Genomic DNA, 17,690 nt, shown 5'->3' on the forward strand with positions numbered 1-17,690 from the left:
ACCCATAGGCCTCTTCGGTAGAATCCATCTTGGCTAAGAGATGCACGCGCACACATGGGAAAATCCTGAGATACACCAAATACGGACTCTGAACCAGGCAAATCAAAATGATTGGTCAAAGGAAACAGGGAAGAAATGCCCCATAAAAGTGATTCAAACTGCCACGAGGGTACAACTCTCTCTCTGAGTTCACCCGTGTGCCTATCCAAAAGTACTGTACTCTTTTTTTCTCTTAATAACACTTTACTTGTTTCACTACTTTCCGTCTTTGTGGGAATTCTTTTTCTGTAAAGCCATAGGGCCAGGGCCTTGTCACTGACCACTGGTGTAGTGGCTAGGATTTGGTGCTCTCATCACTGCAACACGACCTCTATCACTGGCGGGGAACCAAAACCCTGCTTCAACACCCGAGATCAACAGCAGAGCCAACTGATCCACAGATTTTTAATACTGTGTAGGAATAATGCATAAGAAAGTTACCTTTTAGGGGAAAAGTACTAAAATATGAAAAATATTTTTGCTTATATAAAAGAAAGATTACGAAGAAAACCAGATTAGAGAAACAATATACATATGGAGTGATTCACTAATGTTAGTGTTGCAGTAAGTTACATTTTGGAAATATGCACATCTGTATCTATTTTAATGTGACATGATTTAATTTTTTAAAACCTCAGCAACTTTTATAACCTGTTACTACAAATCAATGTCTGTAAAAACTTCTGAAACCATAACATCATGAACTCATAACAAGTCTTTTAGTGCTACATGTTTTAAAGTAGATTTGCAAAACTAATATGACTCTTTTGGTATCTGGAAACACATACCTAGGACCTTTGATCCTTGATTTGGTCCTTCTGGAAGAGCCCACTCTGGAGTAGAATGATTCCCTCTAAGAACAATCTGTAATTCTCCTTTAAAAGGGTTATCTTCCCAGCCACCAATTAATCTACCTCCCTGCAGTGAAGCAGAAAATTGTTAATACTTCAAAACTGAGCAGGAGAAATTTCCCCATAAAAAAGGAATTAGGAAGACTGGCAGCCTCCCCTAGTAAAAATGAATGAATTTTTGTTTTACAAAGAACAGTACTGTAACTAGAAGTGATCTTAATTTAACCCATCCACTTCGGGATGGGCAGTTTAAATGATTTTTCCAAGGTCAAATTCAACATCTACTTACTGTCAGAACTGGACCTGAAACTGAGACCTCCTAAAACCTAAACTAGTGCTGTTTGAACAGATCACACTGTACTTTAAAATAATGCGGCATATATAAAATATACTCTCCTATTTATATCTAAGCTATGTTATTCATGAGCCGTCACTATTAATAAAAATTGCTATTACTAAATGCTTGCTGATTCTATGCCAGGCATAACATGAAAGGTTTTACATATTTTATATCATTTAACCTTTACACTAAACCCATGAATTGGAATTACTATTCTCATTTCATAGGTGAGAAAACTGATGCAGAAAGAAGTCAGATAACGTAACCTGTTACCAAACTATTAAACAGTGAGGTAAGGATTCAATTGTAGCATTAATCTACCTCTAAGCTCTGTATCTAACACCTTTAAAGCATTAAAGGCCTAGTTTTATGAAAGAAAGGCTCCCACTTATTCTTTAGTGGTGCTTAATACCTTTTTGGTTAAGCTATTCTTTTAAATGAACACCAATAAAAGACTGACAGAACAATTAAACTGACTAAACTATTATATGTTCAAGACCATCTGAGATTTATGAGAGAATGAGGTGATTATTCCAAACAACTGAAATATTTTTATTAGTCTGCTCCTGGTTTTCATAATCCCACCTACATCCATTCATTTTAAGAAATACTGTTTGCTTTCTTAAAAAAAAGGCTTGAAATCTTTTAATTTTTTTTCCTCAGAACTCCAGTGGATTCTCTGTTAGTTGCAGCAAGCTGTGAGTTTAAATTTACCTAATAATAATACAAATATTCTAAAGGATTGAAATGGAGCAAACCTCACACTAAAAAGTAGCATGATAATTACTGCTTTAGGAATGTGTCATTAATATTTAAAGGAGAGCAGAAATATATTGAACTTAGGCTTGCATTTCATGGGGTAGAGCCAGTTGTGTTTTAATCACATCAGGTGCATATGCTTTCTTATAATTTGCTTAGTAAATCTCCAACATTTTAGCATTTGGCTAATAAGGGTATAAATTATAAGACTGTCACTCTTACCTGCAGTAATATGTAGGTAGCATTCAAAACAACTTTTCTATAAGAAGACTCTGCAGCTCCCACATTATGTTTATCTTCCAATTCTAGAACCCCCCAAATAACGAGTCTTTCCATTGGTGGAATATCTGTGTCTGCCACAATCCATGTTCCTATAAAACAAGACTTTAGTATATGGAATATAACATAATCCATAGACTATAGCCTATAGATAAAACACTGACAGCCCTATCAGTGAGTCCTAATTTTGAAGTTGGTGAGCCTTTTTCCACACAATGACTAATTCTTCTCTCTCTCAGAAAATCCATTATTCTTAATATTCAGGTTTAAATCCACATAAAACCCAGAAGCGACGTCTGACATCCAGGACACAACAACTGAATCCATCTCTTCACATCTTCTCTTTCTCCAAGGTGTGCTGCATAAAGGTATCTACCCTAACTGCTAACTATTGTGGTATAAACACAGCATTTTATTTATTTACATTTATGCATTTACCTTCAGGAATAACAACATTTGCTCCTGGGTGAGGTATGGTGTAATTATTTTCTCGAGATGACTGCCAAAAGGAATCATTTGACCATAAGCTGAAAAGAGAAAAGAAGTATTTCCATTAAGTTTTATCTCTGTATGTTTAATGAGCATCTCCTTAGAGTGTAGCACTATACTAGATGTTTTTGGGATGACAGAATGCAAATTGGATAGTTTGTAATTTCAGTAAACAGACAAGCTAATGTACGCTATTAGTAAGGTACTCAACACACACAATTACATATATAGTTTTTTCTCCATTGAAGAAAACTTCCTTTCCACCCACAATCCGAATCACATTTTCTCCTACTAAATCCTTATTGTGATACCCTAATTTTGTCTAAAATGTAAATAACTTAACTTCCTTATAAGATTTCACATGGTGGAAAAGTGAAAAATGCATCCTTTGTCCATTTAAAGACCCTTACATATGCTGCTATTTCATAGGGAAAGGGACAGGAGGGTATATAGTTGCCTAGATTCTATGAAGGGAAGGCTGGAAGAATGGTCTGTGAATAGGCAAGGATGGGTCAATGAGGGTAAGCTGCTGGGCTGGGGGCAGGACGGCAGGTCTATAACCAGAGTGAAGGTTACGTTACATTGAAATAAATATGGAAAGCACAGTTGGAAGAGAGACGGTCTCCACTTTCCATCACTATGCCTGCTTGAAGCTATCTCAGTGCAAATTGTTACAAAGAATGTTATTATAAAGTTGACTGCATTTACCCATTTAAAAATGTTCACAGGGGTTGCTCTCCTGACCTAGTAAAAATGTTTAAAAATTCTATGATACTAATGCAGGAATTTTACAAATAACCAATACAGTTTGTTTCATTAAAAGTATATTTTTATCACACATTTGAATTACTAAGCTGTATTACTAAAAACTCTGTTGATCAAAAATCCTGTCATAAAAATTTTGTCTTCATGGATTTAAAAGAGAAGTTAGCAATTAAACGATCATTTAGGATTATTTAGATTCACAGTAATACATTTTTCATGATGCAATCTCAATGAAGGTTTGTTTAAAGGTTGTAACTATCTAAATAAATAAATTGATCAGGATTGTGCAGATTCAATAGTTGAGTTCATCTAGCTTTTCTCAAGCCTTTCATTCTTATCCACAGCAGCACTATACCACATGTTATACATTCTTCTTCTAATTGCCCACTGTTACGATCAAAAAAGCCCAGTACTTCTTAAACTAAGCATTTGTGTGTTGTGTAGCTAGACCTGTATATTCTAATCCTGAGGTACCAGTTTTGGATCAAGATTCTGTTTGTTTTCACTGATAGCTATTTGCAAAATACCAATTAATAATTCCAATTTTAGCTATTTCCAGTGAGCAGAGCTCATATTGTGAGAGGAAAAACACCTATCCTGTGACATATACATGTAGTGTATCAACACATACCTCTATCACATCCTGGTCTAGACCAATCTAAATCTATTAATGAGTCATAATAATTATTAAGTTAATATTGAATAATTTAATCTACCTTAGACTATCTAGGGCTTTTTGGCCAATAACCTTTATGGCCCATATTTCTTCTGAAGTTCTCTAGACTCTTTTTATGAGCCTCCCTGCTTTCTCTACTGTCCCTCTGTTACACAGAGTAGTAAAAGTGGCCTTTTCAAAATGTAATGTCACTTATCAGCTGAAACATTTAAAGGCTTCTCATATTTCTTAACACTAACTGCCTGCATGACCTGAATGGTCTGATGTCCACCTATTTCCAATGCTATGTCCAGGCCACTCTCTCCTGCTCACAAGGGTCCAGCCACGCAGATTTCCTCTCAGTTCTTGGATATGCCGCACTCGTCCCCACATCAGGGCCTCTGCCCAAGTTGTCCCCTTGGCCTCGAACCCAACCTTCACACAGCCAGCTCTTACTCACCCTTTGGGTCTCAGCTAGAATATCCCCTCCTTTGAGAGGCTCTTCCTAACCATCCACCCAAAGGAGGCCCCTGCCATGTTGTCTTCTGTCCCAGCCCCTTATCCATTCCCTTTACAACCTCTATCACAACTCAAACGCATGTGCTTTATTTTCTGTTTACTTTTTTGTTTGTTTGCTTGTGTTGGCATCTGTCTCTTCGGACAGAATGTGAGTGTTATGGGGGCAGGGACCACATCTATGTTGTTCACAACTGAATCTCAGAGCTCAGCACAGTGCCTGGCACATAGCAGGTGCTATTTTTTAATGGTTGAATGAACATATAAACAAATTCAATTATTATTCTTTTGTGCAATGTTATCGCAGAATCTGTATATTCTGAAATCGTAATTCACTTAATAAATAATATTGATTTGTACTTGATGCACAGGAGTGGGCTCTTACATGCCCACTAATTGTTAACTTTTATCATCACCATCGTTATTTTTATGGTTATTATTTGCCCATAAGGGACACAAATATACATCAAATCAGGATCATGCCTTTAAGGGTCTTAAAGACTAGTACTGCTGTGCATTAGTACCATTATGTACGGTAATTACTATAATATAAAGTAGAAAGTTATGTTGCATATGAGAAATAAAGGTAAAGGACTTTATAAGTTTCAAAGACAGAAAAATTATTTTTAACTACAAGACTTAATATATATTTAGGAAATTGAATATTTGAAATAAAATTAAATAAGTTGTATTATGAGACTTGACCAAGACTGTTATTCTATTTAAAATATGATACAAATGAACTTATTTATAAAACAGAAGCAGGGCTTCCCTGGTGGCACAGTGGTTGAGAATCCGCCTGCCAATGCAGGTGACACGGGTTCGAGCCCTGGTCTGGGAGGATCCCACATGCCATGGAACGGCTGGGCCCATGTACCACAGCTGCTGAGCCTGCGCTCTAGAGCCCACGAGCCACAGCTACTGAGCCCGTGTGCCACAACTGCTGAGGCCTGTGCACCTAAAGCCCGTGCTCCGCAACAAGAGAAGCCACAGCAATGAGAAGCCCGCACACCGCAGCGATGAGTGGCCCCCCCACTTGCTGCAACTAGGGAAAGTCTGTGTGCAGCAACAAAGACACAACGCAGCCAAAATTTTTAAAAAATTAAAATAAAACAAAAAAACAGAAGCAGACTCACAGGCATAGAAAACAAACTTATGGTTACCAAAAGGGAAAGGGGGTGGGGAGGGATAAATGAAGAGTTTGGGATTGTCACATACAAGCTACCATATATAAAATAGAAAAACAAGTATGCACAGGGAACTACAGTCAATATCTTGTAGTAATCTATAATGGAAAAGAATCTGAAAAATGTATATATATGTAACTGAATCACTTTGCTGTACACCAGAAACTAACACAACACTGTAAATCACCTATCCTTCAATAAAAAATAGGGACTTCCCTGGTGGCACAGTGGTTAAGAATCCGCCTGCCAATGCAGTCAGCCCGGGTTCGATCCCTGGTCCGGGAAGATCCCACATGCTGCGAAGCAACTAAGCCCATGCGCCACAACTACTGAGCCTGCACTCTAGAGCCCGTGAGCCACAACTACTGAGCCCATGTGCCTAGAACCCGTGCTCCACAACAAGAGAAGCCACTACAATGAGAAGCCCGCACACCACAAAGAAGAGTAGCCCCCGCTCGCCACAACTAGAGAAAGCCTGCCATGCAGCAACGAAGACCCAAAACAGCCAAAAATAAATAACATAAATAAATAAATTTATTTAAAAAAATAAATAAAAATAAAAACACTGACATACACAGACACAAAAAGACAGTTATTCTAGAGAAAGAGATGCACCTGCTAAGAAAGCATTGGATCAATGAGGACATAGTTTCTGGTGCTGTTGGAAGTTTGCGATCTCAGGTAATTCACTTAACGTCTTCAGGCTTCAGCTCTCTCACCTATATAATAAGGGAGTTGGTCTAAAAATCCAGATCTAATGTTCTGCAAGTATGAGATTCCCAGTAACTTTCACACATAATTTTTGTGAGATTTTTTTCCATTTTGTCATCAGGGTGGTTGTAAGGCTCAAGTGAAGCAATGAGTGTGGAAGTGCTTTGGGACCTACTGTGCAGGAGGAGGGCACCAGTGTCTCAGCCAGGAAGACATATGAAAAGGATGCTGTCAAGAACTATTGAAGTATATTAACGAACAAAAGGCCTGTATACTTATATGTGGCTGGTCGCTTCCTGGGAATTGGTTTTCTTGATGGAGGATGTACAGGAAAGCAATCTTGGAGAACACAGCAGTAAGCTTGGAAATTAATAACAACATCCTTCACATCAGGATCCAGGGTCCCAGAAATGGACTGGCTCTGATGAAGGTCATTTTTTCCTGACACTGAAAGTGAAGTAAAAGCAGTTTAAACTAACATGATGATCTAAGTACTTGAATGTAAACAAAATATGGCAATTTGAAAATATTCTTTGGAGAGTAACTTGGTATAATTCAAATGTATGGAATAGGTATGAAAAAATTCTGACAAAATGCACATGTCTGATTAAGAAGCAGAGTCAAAATACCTTGACAAAAACAAATATTTTAGAACTCGATTAAACTGTACTCTTAAATATTTTTATTTTCCAAAAATAATTAAATAATAAAAATGGAAACAAAATATATGACAGTTCATTGTACTCATTGCCTCTAATTTTGTGAAATAAATGTTGGGGCCAATTATGAGTGTTGGTGCTACCTCCAAACATAAAATGTAAGTTCTTAATTCAACTCAAGCCTCTTCCAGGGTGAATTTAGTCTCCATTCTTTAATTCAACAAACATTTATTGAATCCTGCTATATACAAGGCACTATATAACACATTTGCCCATTAAGCAATTTTTCTCCTCCTTTAGATGAAGCAATAGATAAAACAATCACTTTTGCCTATTGAATACATACCCAGGTAATATAGAGTACTAGTGTTTGCTTCAAGGTGCCAGTCTCCATTCTTGCTAGTATTCCAATTCAATGGATTTGAAGACCCATTCCTCATATCAATGATATTAAACATATCAGCATTTTGAGTGAAGTTATGAGATATGATTACATAGTCTTGTTCCTATGAAAGTTTGCAAAAAAGTGACTTGTTTTATATGCTAATTTTGATGACATTAATTAATTAACCCCATATTAAAACTTAACTTTTGGTTTTAGTTTGGTTTTCATCTTGCATTTATATTTTGTTTATTAACGTTTTACCTGTCTATGGTAATAACGCTAACTCTATCACTAAGGCAATGAAAGTCTTTCTTTCTTTCTCTCTCTCTCTCTCTCTCTCTCTCTCTCTCTCTATATATATATACACGTACATATATATGTATACATTCAGAGAATATTTAATTTCTATAATGTTTCAAAACATTTGAAACAGTGCTAGGTATTGTTTTTTTTGCTGCCCATATATAGTACAAGTAGAAGAATATGAACAGGGATGAAAACACCCAATTCAGGTGACCCTTAGCAGTGAAGAGTGGAGATTGATTTCAGAGTAAGCCATACAGAGGACTTCCACTTCACCTAAAAATGTTTATTTCTTAAAAAAATCTGAAGTACATAGTCACAGAATGTTAGATTCAGATAGAGCTAGGTGGTGGGAATATAGGACTCGGCCTGTTATTTTCTGTATTTGCTATATTTCAGAATACAAATAATAAAGCCTTTAACTGGTGCCCAAAACATCATAAGCACTGAATAAATGTTAGTTATTATCATGGTAATAATAACAGGGCACAAGCTTAGTACTACAGGGATGTGGCAGAAGATGGCTTACTTCTGATTCTTAAAGGAGGGGTTTTTTTTTTGGCTTGCTTCTGAGATTTAGGATGGGTAATAAAAAGTGTGCAGACTTTACCAGGTCAATATGTGAGGCAAGGGCATTCTGGGCCTCACGGTTGGTGTAAGGATGAGTGTGTGGGCTGCTTTGGAGTAATATGTAATCAAAATTATTAGAAGATGGATTATGCAACTCTTTTCTTACCTTAAATCCATAGAATGTTGACGTATAGGAAATGTTGGTTATGTGATCTACACTTTTAAAATACCAGTTAATGTGCTTTGCATTTGGAATCAGAGCCATCCATCCAGACATATGAGTCAGTCGTTTCTTCTGAAAGGGAACAATGCTTGTGCCTATAGAACATAAAACAAATCACAGTAATCTCTACATCTAGAAAATTCCTTCTCTTATGAACAAGTGCAAAGGTAAATATTACTCTAGTCTATGGAAGTCTCTAAAGAGGTCAGTATAGTATTTCATTACTTATGTTCTAAATGTCTTTGTTTACCTGAAGGCCCCACTGTTCAATATCACACTTAACTGAAACATAAAATGCTTTCTCACTTGGAATTCTGAATTGAGATGGAGCCTTTATTCCTTAGGGAAAAATAAAACTGAACTGTGATGACAATAATGACCACTAAGACAAAAGTGCTTAAATATATCAATGCAATTTTTAAAATACATCGATCTAAAATATAATTCCATTTCTATTCTTTTAAGAACTTAATTCTTCAGAATCCTTGATCTGCAAAATATGCAAATATAAGTCCTGAACTTTATTAGATTCTCCTATATAGGTTGTATTAATCAAAATCAGCCTAGCAAGTATGAATACAAAGCTTTGATTCAGAGCCCTTAAGGAACTAGACTAAAGTAGACCTACCTCTAACACTGGCCATGATACCCTAAATTTTGTGAATGATGAACTTGGAACCTGAACTACCTGTAATGGGAAAAAAATTTAATTTGAGAGAATGCCTGACAACTTCGGTTGAAGATCTGAAAAGATCTCTCACAATATAAAGAAAAACATCTGTGATTAATGAATTAATTCTGTTCCTTCCTCTCCCTTCTCTCTTTCTTTTCATCTCTGATTGAATTTTATGTTAAATTTGCAACCTCTTCCCTTACAAAGTTAGGTGGAAGAAGCTAGGTGCAAGATTACAAAATAAACTGTCATTCTTTTCCTTTGGGGATAAGGCAAAACAAATTCCAATATAAAGGAGGAACACATTTTTTTTTTTCTTTTTTTGGGTTCGCGGGCCTCTCACTGTTGTGGCCTCTCCCGTTGCGGAGCACAGGCTCCGGACACGCAGGCTCAGTGGCCATGGCTCACGTGCCCAGCCGCTCCGCGGCATGTGGGATCTTCCCTGACCGGGGCACGAACCCGTGTCCCCTGCATCGGCAGGCAGACTCTCAACCACTGCGCCTCCAGGGAAGCCCAGGAACAAATTCTTTGGCTTATGAATTAGCATTAAGTTTTGAAAAGCCCATGACCAGAGGCACTAAAAACTCACAGTTTAAAAAGACCTGCAGAGTATGAGAAGAACCATGATAATTTGGATTATTCAGCAAATATCCACTCCTCTCCCCTCCTTGAGGGCAGGATAGACTTCCCTGCTCTGTGGATACTGGGTGACTTCTTTGGTCCCTCGGCTATTGGCAGAATTGACACTGCAAAGACTTAAAAGTGCTTGCTGGGTGAAACATGCCCTCTTGAGGCTCTGTCACTGCAATGCAAAGAGGCTCCCCCAGGAGAATAGTGGGTAGCATACTAAGGTGACCTTTGGCATATGCAGACGGAAAAGTTATATAGATCTTGGAGGACAGAAATCTAATTCAACTTACCCAAGTGGAAATCTGCTACCTCTTACCTATTTCCTAGATCCAAGCCAATTCACAGACTGGAAGCAGCTCCACAGAGTGGGAGAAATCTGTGGCCATGTATCAGGCTACTGCATACTAAGGAGAGGAAACTATCCAGACCTTCCAAGAGTTGTTAGCTTCTGGCTCTGAACTGATACTAACCCTCAGACACCCTAATGCCACCATGGTCTACCAGCTGGAGTGGCAGCTTATGAAGGCCAGGCCCTAGAATGAGTCTTTGCTCAGTCTCAGGCCTGGTCCACTGAGGCCACCGGCTCATCTTATGGTTATTCCTCCAGTTCCAAAATGTATAGTGGGAATAGGCATAGAACTTTGTTTGGAAGAAGGGCAGAAGTTGAAATTCTCACAAGAAATATCCTTCCAAGAGGATCTGATGACATGGAGTGGAATACCAAAACCCCAGCATGTCCTGATGGATTTGACCCAGCTATAATTCTAGCAGTTACAGTATGGCTGGTATAATTATGCTACACGTTTTCAAAATTCACTTGGCCTATATTGAGATACATAATTTTAGTTTCAAATTGCAAGGTTCTACCTTGTAAATATGATTAAATGTGGAAATTTGGGAACGCTGTCATCAAGAAGCTACATCATTTAGATTTATGCAGAAAATGTAGAAAACTGTATTTGAGAATCATCTGATAGCAAATGTTTGGTTCATCAATGCCTTTCCTATTTTCCAAAATCTGCAGTCTGTCAGACAGTGATATGAGAGTGGATTAATTGTAGATAGATATTTTAACTAATAATTCATAGACAGATGATGGATGTGTGGATGAATGGATGGATGGAATGATATAAAGATCTGAGCCAATCAGGGCAGGCCAGGTCAGATGTGATGAGAATAGTTATACTTAGTAACTGGAAGAATTCCTAATGGAGGGCGGGAAAATCACGCAGGAAGGACTGAGTGAACACTCGAGGAACCATGCTCCCCCACTCTGTTACGAAGATAAAAGAAAAGCAATTCTAAAACCTTGAGGGGGGAAAATGCAGATATTAACGCCACAGTGAAAAATCTGAGACATGTGAGAATCAGGGTTACTACTATATCCCCATTTGACTTGCTTGTCTGGCTGGTGCATATGCCAGATGCATCATGAATAATGACAGTAAATTAATGCAATCTAGTCAGGCAATGATGTCAAGCCCATCTGGTGTTCCAGGTACATTAGCTTTACTGAAACAAATCAGTAAATTAACAGTCTCTGTGCAGCTATTGACCTAGCAGATGCTCCCCCCATCCTATTTCAATCAGCAAAGATAATCAAAATAATTTGCTTTCAGTGGCAGAAAAAATGGTATATTTTTACTGTCTTGATCCTAAAGCTATGTCAACTTTCCTGCTGTCTGTCATAATATTGGCTGGAGGTTCCTTAATCAGCAGAATGTCATGCTGGTCCAGGCATTTATTCAATACTCCTCACAAGCCCATTTTGGGATGTGATATTTGTTTCCTGCCTGGTTTCTGACTGATATAAATATTATGCTTTTCCCAGTGTTCTCAAGAAGATGATGATGAAAATTGAGGAAAACATATTTAAATGAGTGGTTTAAATGACTGTGTTCTACTTACCGAAGGAGTCTGAGAGAACCACATCCTTTTCAAGCAGAGACACCGGAGAAGGCTTGTTGAATGCCAGCCGGTGGAAGCTGACCGAGGCGTCACAGACAGACCCAGGGAATCCTATGCTCCACTCGGCTTCTTGACTGCAGTGAGAAGGGTCCAGCAGTGAGCTGTGTGGAATGACGGTGTGTCCTTTGTGACCTAGGAAATGAACACAAACAGCTGACTTCCTATTTCATGTTAGAAAACTAAAAAGCTAAACTGTCTAAAACATACATTTACTATAACCCATAGTGCCACAAATACAATCTAAAAGTCTAGATTCCTGGGGGTTTTTTGGCATGGGGTAAGGGGACCTCTACAAAGGCTTTGCAGTGGACTCTTCTGTCTGGGAGCTTATCATGGACGCAGCTGAAAAATGGGATCTGAAGCACCCGTGAGAGCCAAGGAAGGGGATGGGATGTGGGATAAGTAACTTGGTCAAGGACACACGGAAGGATGCAAATCCAGGCAGTCTGACCACAGAGCTTGTGCTCTCAACCAATGGACTGTCAACAAACTTAAGAATCTAAGCTGAATTAAGTAAGTGAATAAAGGTCACACAAAGCTCTGAATATTAGAACCATCTAAATGTTCTCCCTCTTAAAGCCACAGTTAGAACAGGAGACAAGTCAACAACTGTAGTTGAGAATTCAGTCTGTTTGAATATTGAGATGAACCTTCCATCTTTCAAAGGCTTTCAAATATCTGTAGCTTTACTTGTCAATTGTGTCTCTCTTATAAAGTATTATGCAGAATGATACACACACACACACACACACACACAGACACACTTCCTATCTGATTTTGCCAAGTCATTATCATTAAAATTTTATAAAAATGCTAAATTCTAGAAACCATGATTATTTACAAAAGGATTTGACTTACTCTGAACTTAAAATGGTAGAAAAGATTTAACCTACAAAGAATGTTGAATTTTGTACTAGAGTTCCCATATTCTTTGAATCAATTCCAAATTCAGAATTTAGATTGGAAAGAAAAAGGCTAACAGCAGGCCTGTGAGTTATTACTTCCCTCTAAGGTACTTGAGCAGGATACATCCAGTCTGTTGCTTATGTAAATAAACCTGGAATTTATACATTTATTGGGCATGACCGGCTGGAGAATCTGGGTAGTCATGTAAGCAGCTTCCTCTGCGTAATTAACTGAGTACAAAATGGAGGCATTCTCAAATGAAATGGCTTCCTACTGTGATCAATATTCCATAAATATTGCTCAAAATTTGCTGTTAATTCAAAACCAAAGTGCAAATGCAGGAGAAAAGGGACATATTTGGAGGCTGCATCTGATCGTTTGAGACTTTGCTAGAAAAGGATATCTCATCTATGCCTAGTGTTGACCTATATCCTTAAGTCATTAGGAAAGTTCGGCACCAGTTAAGATCTGTGATTCATCTGAGTCTGCTTTGACAATTCAACTCTCTGTGTTAACACAAACAAAAAAATATATTTCCAAAGTATTTTATCAGAAATTAAAACATCACATTACCTGTAAGTGAACCATCAACATCAATCAGTACCGCTTCATGTTCCCATCGAAAGCCAGCCTTGTTTGTTGTGTGAGAATATTGGATGTCAATGAATTTTGCACTCCAGCCTCCACATCTCTCATTACAAACGCCAGTGATGGACGTCACTCCCAAAGCTGCACAGCTGGGACGGTCAAAGTTCATGAAGTGTACGGAAGATACAGTCAACCCTTCACTAAATGGGAGAACCAGGCCTTTCATTGTGCAAAATGCAGACCCCATTCCCAGTTCATCAACATGACCAACTATTTTGGCATTTTTAATCACTGCTCCAATGGCTTCACCCCATCCTCCAACATAAGGAGCCAGGATCCTCTTCGTTTCAATTCCAGCCTCATAATTATTGACCATCACGAAGTTATGAAACTGAAGTGCACCTCCATTGACCCATTCAGCTCCTTTTTGACAATTCCAAGTAGTGAGTGAATTAAATATTGCAGGCTCTGGCACTGTAGAAGTACAAGATCCTGTCTGCATGGGGAAATATTCTTCAAATATCCACAATCCAAACCAACCTTGAGAATGAACAGTGTTATTAAAGAATTCTCCAAGAGGAACTCTTTTTTGGCAAATGTTTCGGTCATAAGATGGCCCATCAGGGTGGTTGTTCATTCGGTACCAAAAGCCAAAGTGAGTGCCACCAGCAGCTGCATTGTGTCGTATGGTGTTGTTTGGATTGGTTACCCAAAATGCAGCTGGAGTCACGTCGTCATTCAGAAGACTAGTACTTTGCTGTACAAATACTGCCAAGTTGTATTGCAGGATATTGCCATGTTCAATACCATCTTCTATAAAAAATGCTCCCCCCCTGATATCGTATATAATATTCCTCTCAACCAGAAGGTGATGTGTGTTATGGATAGTGACAGCTCTGTTATAGGTCTGGTGAATTGCACAGCCTCTTACATAAGATTTAAACTGTAAATCTCCAAGCAGGTGCCAATGTATTGGATATCGCCCCAACCGGAATGCCTGTCCAGCATGGAATATCTGTCAAGCCCAGAAATCACAGCTATTTAGTGATACACACAGACTCAGAGTTTGCCTGGCTCATACTTACTTGTTTCAAAATAATATCCACTTTTACATTAATTATTATTAATGCATTTATATCTCCCATATTATTCCTGTTTATCATTTAAAAATGTTGTCTGATCCCCAACCCACCTTGTTTTATTCAATCTATAACAGCCCATACTTGTTATCAAATGAATGAATGAACAAAACCCATCTTCGACTCTTCTGCTTTTCACCTTGCTGTTATGAAACTTTCGTGTTCAGCAAAATACCTCGTAAAAGACTTCTTTTTCTCCTTCACTTTGATTCTTTTTTAATAATAAGAAACATTTCTTGAATGTTTACCATGTGCCAGATATTCTGCTAAATGTTTTATATGCATGGTCACAGTCTTTACCACAATCTTAGGAAGTAGCCACTTATCATAAGCTTCATTTTACAGATGAAGAAAGTGAAACTTAGAGTATCTTGTTCATGGTCACAAAGTTTCATTTAAACTCACTGGTCTAATTATAGAGTTGGTGCTCTTATTAACCACTCTGCTATATTTTCAATAGGTCTACGATCTAATAAGCTAATACAGAAGATGCCTCTGTGTGTGTGTGTGTGTGTGCGTGTGCGTGTGCCTGTGTGTGTGTGTGTGTGTGTGGAATATGATCTCATAAGGTTTGGAAATAAATGGTAGGGCATTTATTTATTTTCATTCTTCATCTAAAAATAAAAATTAACTATTAATAATATTTATTATACAGATCGACACTGGCAACCTCACTCCATATCCAGATGTTACATGTGTGTAACATAACCTAGGAGAAGGTTTATTTTTTACAGTATGCAGTCATTGACTCTGCCACCCTCACTGCAGATGAGTGAGCTCTTCCAAATTTAATGGATTTAAGGATTTTACTAACCTTCCTTCCCACCCTTCCTCCATTCCTTCCTTTTACTGAATACTTGATAGAAACTGTGCTAAACCCAGATTATATAGGCTGAATATGAATAAGATACAGAGGAGCTCCTGATCTCTTGGGCATAACTTGCATATTTATTCTTTCATTTATATATTTATTTGTTCAGTTAATAGTCAATTGAGAATCTGCTATAGGCTAAGTACTGTTCCAGCTACAGAGGAATCAGCAGAAAACCAGAAGGACAAAAATATCTGAACTAACTGAGTTTATGTTCTAGAGGAAGAGATAAAAAACAAATTAAAAATATATCAGGAGTTATGAGTTAATAAAGAAAAACAGGTGTTTGGGCAGCTATTTCAAATAAAAGTGATGAGGAACATCCTCTCTGAAGAGATAACATTTGAGAAGAGACCTGACTGAAATGAGTGTGAACCATTTAAGTACCTGGTGGAGGAGCATTCCAAGCAGGATGAAGAGCAAGTGCAAAGAACCTGAGACAGGAGTGTGCCTGACATGGGCAAGAGACACAGGGAGGTCTATGTGGCTGGCATGGCAGGCGCCAAGGGTAGATCACACAAGATAGAGGCCAGGAGGGGGTCAGATCACGTGGATCCTTTGGACAAGGCTTGGACTTTTTGTTTTAGGTGTAATAGGAAGCCACTGAAGAGCTCTGAACAGTGTGTAGCAAGATCTGATTCACATTTAAAAATTGGACTTTGGCTGTCGTGTGGAGACTTCACTGCAGATAGGGTGAAAGCAGGAAGACCAGTTAGGAGAAAAGCACAGTAGACCAGGTGAGAGGTGATGGTGGCTTGGGTTAGGGACCAGGTGAAAAAGGTAGAAAAACAGTACATTCAGGATACAGTATTTTGTGGGCAGAGTGGATAGACCTTGTTAACGAATTTGATGTGGGGTGTGATAAAAACAGAGAAACAAAAATTTGGCATGATTATGTGAATGAATAATTGGATGTATTAAAATCATCTGTTTATGTCTCCTCTACCAGATTATAAGTAGCATCTGGCAAAAAGCAGGTGCTCAATTCACATTCATCGTATGGAAAACTTTGGACAAAGCGCTAACGATAATGCCTCTTACCTCTACGTATTCTATTCTTCCAGTTACCATGTTGGCACCAGGTATCGGAGCATGAAACATAATGCATCCACCAAACTGGTCACTTCCTATTTCTTCTCCAAACCTTCCTTGGAGACATGTCTGTGTAGCAAATTCACCTTTAAAAATATTTTTTAAGATATCATAAAGAAAAACCGTGTCAAAATCCTCTATATAAAGACTGTTTCTCATACCTAATTATATCTTTTTATTCACATACAATTTTAACCTCACCCTGGAACATAATTATTTGCGTTCACATTATCTCCTCCTCTGCATAGTAAGGAAGGTAAGTGCCTTGTCTTGTTCACCTTTGCAACCCCTAAAGTACTCAGGTATTTTGTTTTATTATCGCTGAATTTATTTTCCCCAAGATTTGGGATTAACATAGCTAATATGATCTTACACTGGTACAAGATTAGAACATGCATTATCTCACTTAATTCTTATAACTATAGTAGGTTGGCAGAACAGGAAGTATTTTTATTTTAAACAGGATGAAACTAGGTTTCACAATGGACATTGTGAGACCACGCAGATGAAATGGAATCAGAACGCAGATCTTTTGACATTGATCAGTAAGCTTTGCCTTATGCTTCCCATCGAAGAAAAGGCTGTATCTAAGCTATATCAGCTATTATTCAAGTACTTATGGGATTGTAATGGTAGTAGTGATTACATAAAATATTTAAAAGAGACTTGTGAAATGCACTGTGCTTCTCAACTACACACATACATTTATATGGTTATACACAGTTTTATAAATACATATATATATATATAATATATATGAGAACTGTGGTAAGTTAATTATAGCCACGGAACCAGTTCCAACTATTGACACCTGAGAAGAAGGGACACATGTCACTTCAGGACCAAAGTAACAAACTGCTGGTGCTTAACTCTCCAGCCTTCTCACCTCCTGTCTCAGAGATCATGGAAACCCATGTTGAGATTAAGTCTCCATCAGCCTAGACCCTGGAAAATAACAACGAGCAGAGCCCCCCTGTTGACCCATATTGGACACGTGTAGCGTCAATGAGAAATAAACCTTTATCATTTTTAATCACTAAGATTTGGGGCTTATTTATTGCTAGAGCATAACCAAGTCCATTAGTTCTCAAC

General features: G+C 38.0%; 1 protein-coding gene across 1 annotated transcript in view; it reads right to left on the reverse strand.

Moving 5' to 3' along the window:
* The window catches only part of PKHD1L1 (PKHD1 like 1), a gene marked incomplete at both ends in the record, with an annotated part of 143,164 nt that overhangs the window by 45,210 nt on the left and 80,264 nt on the right, over window positions 1–17,690 (reverse strand). Inside the window, 9 exons of the mRNA XM_079901821.1 lie at window positions 828–957; window positions 2,212–2,360; window positions 2,707–2,795; window positions 6,867–7,038; window positions 7,597–7,756; window positions 8,675–8,826; window positions 11,943–12,134; window positions 13,482–14,511; window positions 16,548–16,684. Coding sequence (XP_079757947.1) covers window positions 828–957; window positions 2,212–2,360; window positions 2,707–2,795; window positions 6,867–7,038; window positions 7,597–7,756; window positions 8,675–8,826; window positions 11,943–12,134; window positions 13,482–14,511; window positions 16,548–16,684 — 2,211 coding nt within the window. The remainder of the gene's footprint in view (window positions 1–827; window positions 958–2,211; window positions 2,361–2,706; window positions 2,796–6,866; window positions 7,039–7,596; window positions 7,757–8,674; window positions 8,827–11,942; window positions 12,135–13,481; window positions 14,512–16,547; window positions 16,685–17,690) is intronic.

The sequence above is a fragment of the Stenella coeruleoalba genome (assembly GCF_951394435.1).
Source record: "Stenella coeruleoalba genome assembly, chromosome: 17".
In the NCBI taxonomy this organism is placed as follows: Eukaryota; Metazoa; Chordata; class Mammalia; order Artiodactyla; family Delphinidae; genus Stenella; species Stenella coeruleoalba.